Genomic DNA, 7,715 nt, shown 5'->3' on the forward strand with positions numbered 1-7,715 from the left:
CCTAATTAATTCAGACTGCCCTCATTCACAGGCATAATAATATAAACGGAAGCTGGACTAAAATTGACCTTTGTTCTGTCTATGAAGAAAGGGATTGATCACTAAGCAAATTAACAAGGATGTATAACCTACTCAAGAGAACAAAATGTTTTCAAGCACTTTAATGATACTCATTTGCATATTAACAATTAACATGCACTTATAAATTTTATTTATCTCTCCCATCACAGCAGGTCCTGAGGAGGACCTCTATTTGGCAAATGCTTTGTTAAGTCATTGTTTTTTTTCTTTTAAATAAATGTTGCATTCCACTCCCTCCTCTTTCATCTTGCCCATCACATATCTTCCCTTTTCCCTCTTACCCAATCCTCTCCAGATTGAACCATTTCCTTTAACAAAGAGAAGCTAATGCAACAAAAATACATGAAACAGAGACATTATTCAAAATACCAATCAAATTCTTTCACTTTCATAGCCAGTTTTTTGTTTAGAGGTATACCTAAAAATTAATGAAAATTCTTGGGGCAGCCAGGTAGTTCAGTGGATTGAAGGCAAGGGCTTAAAGATGTGAAGTCCTGGATTTAAATCTGCCCTCAGATACTTCCGAGCTGTGTGACTCTGGGAAAGTCATTTAACCCCCCCCGCCCCCACCCCATTGCCTAGCCTTTACTGCTTTTCTGCCTCAGAACCAATACACAGTATTGCCTCTTGGATGGAAGTAAGGGTTGGTTTTTTTTAATTCTTTACAAATATGTTATAATAGAGATATTTTACTCATTCAGCCTCAGCCTGAGAATCTCCACAGTGAATTAATTATGTAATGTATGTGATTCATTGACAACTAATATAAGTGACTAATTGCTCTTCCAAAAAAAATAGGGCTTCAGGAGATAAGGAAAGGGGACATAAACAAACTCAGTTCCAATTCTGAGAGACAGCCCAATGTCATAGAAACAGCCCTAGAAACAAAAGCAAGAAGGGAGATATTTCCTCCACTGTTCTAGAAGTTTGAGGGGTGACTCTATCTGGGTCCAAGCAACAGTGACCCCCAACATGGCAACTCTAACAGTAACAACTTTTACAGTGATGCTACTTCTAGGTCTATAACCCAAAGAGATCAAAGAAAGAGGACGTGCTTTTGCTCTTTTTGTGATAGCAAAAAATGGATATTGATAATGTGCCCTTCAGTTGATGAATGGATAAACCAGTTATTGTCTATGAATTGAATCGAATATTATGGTGCTAGGAAAAAATGCTTTTTTTTTTCAGAGAAACCTGGGAAGATTTGTATGAACTGATGCAAAGCAAAGAGAGCAGAACTAGTAGAATAGTTTATACAATAGCAACGATATCATAATGACAAACATTTTTGAAAGATTTAGAAACTCTGTTCAACACAATGACCAACCATAATTCCAAAAGGAGTCCTGATGAAACACCTATCAAGAGGTGATGGACTCAGGATGTAAACAAAAGCCCTTTTCTGTGTACAGAGATCCATTGAAGGAATGTGTTTTGCTTGACTATACATATTTGTAAGAGGAGTTTTGTTTTTTGAGTTCTCACTAGAAGAAAAGAAAAGGAAAGCTGAAAAGGCAGATTGATCTTCATAAAAAGAAAAAGTTAATTTAAATTTAAAAACTACTTATTATCCCAAAAGCCAGCAGAAGGGCAAGTGTAGCATTAAAGAAGCTGAGGAAATGCCCCTTCCTCTTCTTCCATGTCTCAACTATGGCCTGGAAAATTGAGTGAGATTGATGTCCTCATTCAAATGACCCAGGTCTTTTGACTTTCACTAATCTGGTGACAATTTCAGTCTTTGGATAAGGGGTCAGTGAGCAAAGTCAAGTATAGATAAAGACAATATGAGTAATAGGATGTTGTGTATCTATTGATCAGCAAACATTTATTAAGCTCCTATTATGTGCCAGTCGCCACAAGATAGGGATAAAGAAATACAAGAATAAAAGAATGAAATCTTTTGCTACTCACAATGAGCTTGTGTTTTAATGGAAAAGATAAGTAAATGTGGAAATATAGGGAGCATCAATAAATGTGTAGATGAGAAAGAACCAAAACTTGATCTAACAGCTCCTCTCTCACTCTGCTCCTGCTATTCTGCTTCTGCTGGCTTGTTCTGCTTCTCCCCAACTTGAACAAAGGTACTTCTTGCCTTGATCTTGGAAATCCCATAGGCTGGATCCTACCCTCTACTGCCTCTGGATGCCTCTCTTGTACATAAGTGTCCACCATTGTTCACTGTTCCCTCTTTTTTGACACCTATTCTAGCTCTTATGATGAAAAAGCTGAGTCTAATATGTCTCTAGACTTGTTCATATGTTTTCTGCTGTTTTTAAGACATGCCCACAGTCAGGCTCATAGTAGGAAACCATGAGGAACCTCTGAAGATCTCATCAGCCATAGCTGAACTTAATTCCAAGGGTGACCACTGTTTCATGGAGACCAATTTAGCAAAATCAAAAGTGTTGGATTTAGAGTAAAAGGACCTGAGTTTGAATCTCAGCCCTGCCACTAAATACCCAGGTAACCTTGGACAAGTCACAACCTCTCTGGAACTCAGTTTCCTCATCTATAAAATCAGAAGGTTCCCTTCCAGCTCTAACTCCTATGATTTCTTCCTGTCTCAGAACTCAGATAGTCCTGGAAGGTGCCACATTGTAAGGTAATATGTCCATCATAAAACCACTACTTCCCACCACATTTTGCTTTTTGTTTGTTTGTTTGTTTTAAGGATAAGGAGAAATATCCCTTTTCCATTTGCCATTCCATTTGCCTTCATCTCTTCCTTGCCCTTGCCAGCCCTGCCAATGCCTTCTGCATAAAGTCACAACACTCAAAGTCCCCTGAGTCGAAGAGAAGACTTGAGATAGTTTTTAAGAAAACCAGAAAAGGAGTGTAGCTTCTCTTGAATAAACGAAATACATGAAATGTCCAAACAGTAGTTTATCAAGAGAGTGGGAGTCCAAACAAATCCCAGAGTCATTATTTTGCTCTTCACATCCCTAGAGTGACATCCCTGGCTATGGAAGCTGAGTGCCATTTAAGCACAGAATGTGTCTTAGAGGTCTCCTCCTGATAAACAGTTCTGCATCTCTTAACAGCATATCTTAAAAGCGCATGCTCCTACTTGTGCCCACATATGGTTCACACCTTCATCTGAGGCACCTGTGCTTTGAAATTTTGCATCCAAATTCCTAATTACATCTAAATTCCTAATTCTTACTTTAAAAGGGAAAACAAGTCAATAAATAACAGGTCTTGGATCCGCCTTCTGTTTTGTGTTGCCCCTGTGCTCATGAATGCGATTCAATTAAATCAACATTCAGTGCTTTGCCAACAAGGAGGGCAAATGATTTCTATGTTGAATCTCCTTTGGGGGGGGGTAGTTGGAGGTGGGGAAGGGGTGGTTAAACACTTTGGAAAAATATATCACCTGTTCCTAAAGAAAGTCATGGATCCAGATTGCTTAATACGGTGCTCCCTCTGCTGGTTTGTTTGCAGAGCTGTAATGATGTGGTTCAGGAGAGATTTGGACCAGAGCTGAAATATGACATCGCCCTGCGTCTAGCAGCATTACAAATGTACATCGCCACTGTCACCACCAAGCAAACCCAAAAGATCTCCCTCAAATACATCGAGTAAGTATGCCCCGGTGTGGGCTCTATTTGGACCTGGTTCATTCATTCATGGATGAGACCACTTTAGATCAGTTTCAGTATCGCCGCTGGAAAATAGACAAAAGAATACGAGGATGTATATTGGGTGGCTTATCGTCCATTGTCTACTCTTTGGGTCTGAAATCTGATCGAGGAGACATTGTGGGCTACAAGGAAACCCAGCTTTGGGGGCAGAGCCCAGTTTCTGGCAGATGCTGCGAAGCTCCAAAGGCTGGAGTTACGATCCAGCGAGGGCTACGTCTTGTTATATAAACACTCGAAGGAGAGTCAGAGACTTTTATCACACACACACACACACAACTTGGCTATCAAGTGAAGAAATTTTTTAACTCCTGAATAACTTCTATTAAGGCAATGGAATAAACACTGGCTAGGAAGCTGGCTTGTCTTTGTTCAGCCATTTACAGTCCAGTCTACCTCTTTGTGACTTATTGGTGATTTTCTTGGCAAAGATCCTGGAATGGATTGCCATCTCCTTTTCCAGTTCATTTTACAGATGAGGAGACTGAGGCAAACAGGATTAAGTGACTAGTTTCTCCTTCAGCAAAAAAAGGGTTTGATCTAGACAACCTTCTAAAGTGCCAAAGAACTGTAAATCTGTAATCCTGTGATGTTGGAGAAGTTAACTTAGCTCTATTTTCTCCTCTGCAAAATGAGATGATCTCTAAATTCCTTTCCAGTTTGAGGTCCTAAGGCATGGGAGGCTTGCAATCTGCAATAGTGGAATGACTACCCATACCAAGGAAAGCAAGGCTCTTTGGGTATTGTAGCACCAGCTTAAAATGGGAATGTCCTGCTTAAGTGACTGTTTTTAAAGCTAAAAAGACCAATCTGCTCTTGAAGTTGATATCTTCAAATCTGGTCAGAAAGAAAGTTGTGTTTTCCAACAATTTCCAAAGCCGCAGAAAGGCATTCTGTGGACCAGTTCCCAATTCAGGTGCCCCAGTATGTATTATTGCTCCCCTTCCTCAAGCTGCACCATCTTTAAGAACCACCTTTTGTCCCAAGGGCCGCGTCTCCAATGGCGTCTGTTTCCAAATGGCAGGGATATATTCAGGAGACTAATCTTTGCTTAATCCTGACAGAGTGTCACAAATGTGGCAAAGAAAGGGGGCCTGTTTAAAGCATAGGATGAAGCTAGATCAAAGTCTCTGTGCATTAGAGAAAGGGCAAAATTATCACACAGCCTAGCCCCTGCGGCCCCTAAAAGCCATTAATAAATTAAATGAAGCCTGATTTCCAAAATGCCATTCTTTCCCAGGCCTTTCTAATTACTAACAGTAGCTTTCCATTTATTGATTGAAAAGCTTATTTGGGGTCTCAAATACTACAGAGGCCACAGTGGGATAGAATAACCTTTTGCTGATGGAACACACAGTAGATAGAGGAGCCAGAATTGTGTAAATACAACCAGAGTAAATGCTCTTGAGAATTTACCCAATGCTTTCTGGATCTACATTTTTAAAGTGCTCTCAAAATTCTGGGGCCAATTGCCAAGGTTTATTTGGGGTAAGCATGGCATAATCCCCAGAACATTAGCAATAGTACATTAGCAATAGCCACAGTCCCAAGGCCAAATATTGGTCCTCAGGCAATTAGAGATACCGTGGCATAATCAGAAAGAGTGTTAGATTTAGAACCAGTGGGGAGTGGATTCAAATCCCACCTTGGAAATCTGTGTTACCATGAATGAGTCACTTAATTGCTCCAAGCTTCAGTTTCCTCATCTTCAAATGAGAGATATAAACATGTGAGACACTTTTTAACAAGGTCTATTGGGAGGCTTAACTGGAATAATGATTTTAAAGTACTATATAGGGACAACTAGATGGCTCAATGGACAGAGAGCCAGGACTGAAGACGGGAGGTCCTAGGTTCGAATTTGACCTCTGACACTTTCTAGCTGTGTGACCCTGGGCAAGTCATTCAACCTCTATTGCCTAGCCCTTAGTACTCTTCTGCCTTGGAATGGAACTTAGTATTGATTCTAAGGCAGGAGGTAAGGGTTTTTTTAAGTCATATAAATATCAGTTATAATTACTTGTTTTCAGGATTATCTGATCCCAGCCCTGACTATAGTTTAAAAAAATCTAATTTTCTTTGATTTACAAACATCTGCAATGACCTCACCCACATTTACTAGTATTCTACCCACATTCTGTTTACTGACTTCATTTAGTAAGTTAGGGGAGTATTTAATGCATTTTACAAAGTAAATACAAATAGTAGCCATTTTTTAAATTTTTCAAAAGCCTTCAATCTGGGGACCTGAGGCTAGATATCTCAGGTCTGAAGGATGCATCATATTGGAAAACAGCCATGAGAGAGATTCACAAGCTCCCCGGGCTCATGAATCTCCTTGTTTTCCTTACCTTCTCCTATTGTTCCTTACCTTTCTAGGAAGGGACCCTGAGAGATCAAGTGATTCAGAGAGGAATCACTCTTCATTCTCACAGTCCATATGGATAAAAACAATCATTACTATTTATATGCTGTGTTAAGGGTTAGAAAGCATTGAACTCAAGGGGCAGCTAGGTGACTAAGTGGACACAGTGCCAAGCCTAGAGGTTCTGATTTCAAATCTGGCTTTAGACACTTCCTGGCTGTGTGACCCTGGGCAAGTCATTGCTTAGCCCTTACTACTCTTCTTCCTTGGAACCAATTCTAAGGCAGAAGGCAAGAGTGGAAGGAAGGTAGGAAGGAAGGAAGGAAGGAAGGAAGGAAGGAAGGAAGGAAGGAAGGAAGGAAGGAAGGAAGGAAGGAAGGAAGGAAGGAAGGAAGGAAGGAAGGAAGAAGGAAGGAAGGAAGGATAAAAGGAAAGGAGGGAGGATGGGAGGAGAGAAGAAAGAGGAAGGAAGAAAGAAAAAAGAAAGAAAGAGAGAGAAAGAAAGAGAGAGAGACAGAAAGAAAGAAAGAAAGAAAGAAAGAAAGAAAGAAAGAAAGAAAGAAAGAAAGAAAGAAAGAAAGAAAGAAAGAAAGAAAGAAAGAAAGAAAGAAAGAGAAAGAAAGAAAGAAAGAAAGAAGAAAGAAAGAAAGAAAGAGAAAGACAGAAAGAAAGAAGAGAGAGAAAGAAAGAAAGAAAGAGAGAGAGAAAGAAAGAAAGAAAGAGAAAGAGAGAATAAAGAGAGAAAGAGAGAAAGAAAGAAAGAGAGAAAGAGAAAAAGAAAGAGAGAAAGAAAGAAAGAAAGAAAGAGAGAGAGAAATAAAGAGAGAAAGAGAGAAAGAAAGAAAGAGAGAAAGAGAGAAAGAAAGAGAGAAAGAAAGAAAGAGAGAAAGAGAGAAAGAAAGAAAGAAAGAAAGAAAGAAAGAAAGAAAGAAAGAAAGAAAGAAAGAAAGAAAAGAAAGAAAGAAAGAAAGAAAGGGAAGAAAGAAAGAAAGAAAGAAAGGGAAGAGAGAAAGGAAGAGAGAAAGAAGAGAAAGAGAGAGAAAGAGAGAGAAGAGAAGAGAGAAGAGAGAAAGAAAGAAAGAAAGAAAGAAAGAAAGAAAGAAAGAAAGAAAGAAAGAAAGAAAGAAAGAAAGAAAGAAAGAAAGAAAGAAAGAAAGAAAGAAGAAAGAAAGAAAGAAAGAAAGAAAGAAAGAAAGAAAGAAAGAAAGAAAGAATTGAATTCACAACAGCCCTGTGAGAACAAATGTAAATATCCTCCCTTAACAGTTGATAAACTGAGGCTCAGTGAATTTAAGTGCCTTGCCTATGGTCACCCAGTTAACTGGGGAAAGGGAAGCTAGGAGTCTCCAAATAGCTAGGACAGTGCTCCTCCCCCAACTCACCATATTGTTTCAAGAGCACAGTTGGCTACGGCTGAGGACTCACTGAGATCTCACCCATAGATTCCCATGGCAACTGAATAAAAAAAGAAATAAGGGAAAAGAGGTAAAGTACAGTTTAAATTTCCTTTCAGTCCAAGGTGTGCCTTTATTTATGTCACTTGCCAGGTTTCACTTCAGCCTGAGTTGGTTGCAATTATTCCTTGAACTTGAGGCTTGAGAAACAATGGAAAGAGGGCAGGATTTAGAACT

The 7,715-nt window shown here is 39.4% G+C and overlaps 1 protein-coding gene across 3 annotated transcripts in view; it reads left to right on the forward strand.

The window, feature by feature from the left end:
• Positions 1-6,453, forward strand: part of FRMPD4 (FERM and PDZ domain containing 4) — a 742,306-nt gene extending 735,853 nt beyond the window's left edge. For all 3 annotated transcript variants that reach the window (XM_056808256.1, XM_056808255.1, XM_056808257.1), the window contains one exon: positions 3,523-6,453. In XM_056808256.1, the coding sequence (XP_056664234.1) occupies positions 3,523-3,663 (141 nt within the window). In that variant the 3' untranslated portion in view covers positions 3,664-6,453. The remainder of the gene's footprint in view (positions 1-3,522) is intronic.
• Positions 6,454-7,715: the final 1,262 nt, after the last annotated feature.

Source organism: Monodelphis domestica, chromosome 8 (assembly GCF_027887165.1).
Source record: "Monodelphis domestica isolate mMonDom1 chromosome 8, mMonDom1.pri, whole genome shotgun sequence".
Lineage (NCBI taxonomy): Eukaryota > Metazoa > Chordata > Mammalia > Didelphimorphia > Didelphidae > Monodelphis > Monodelphis domestica.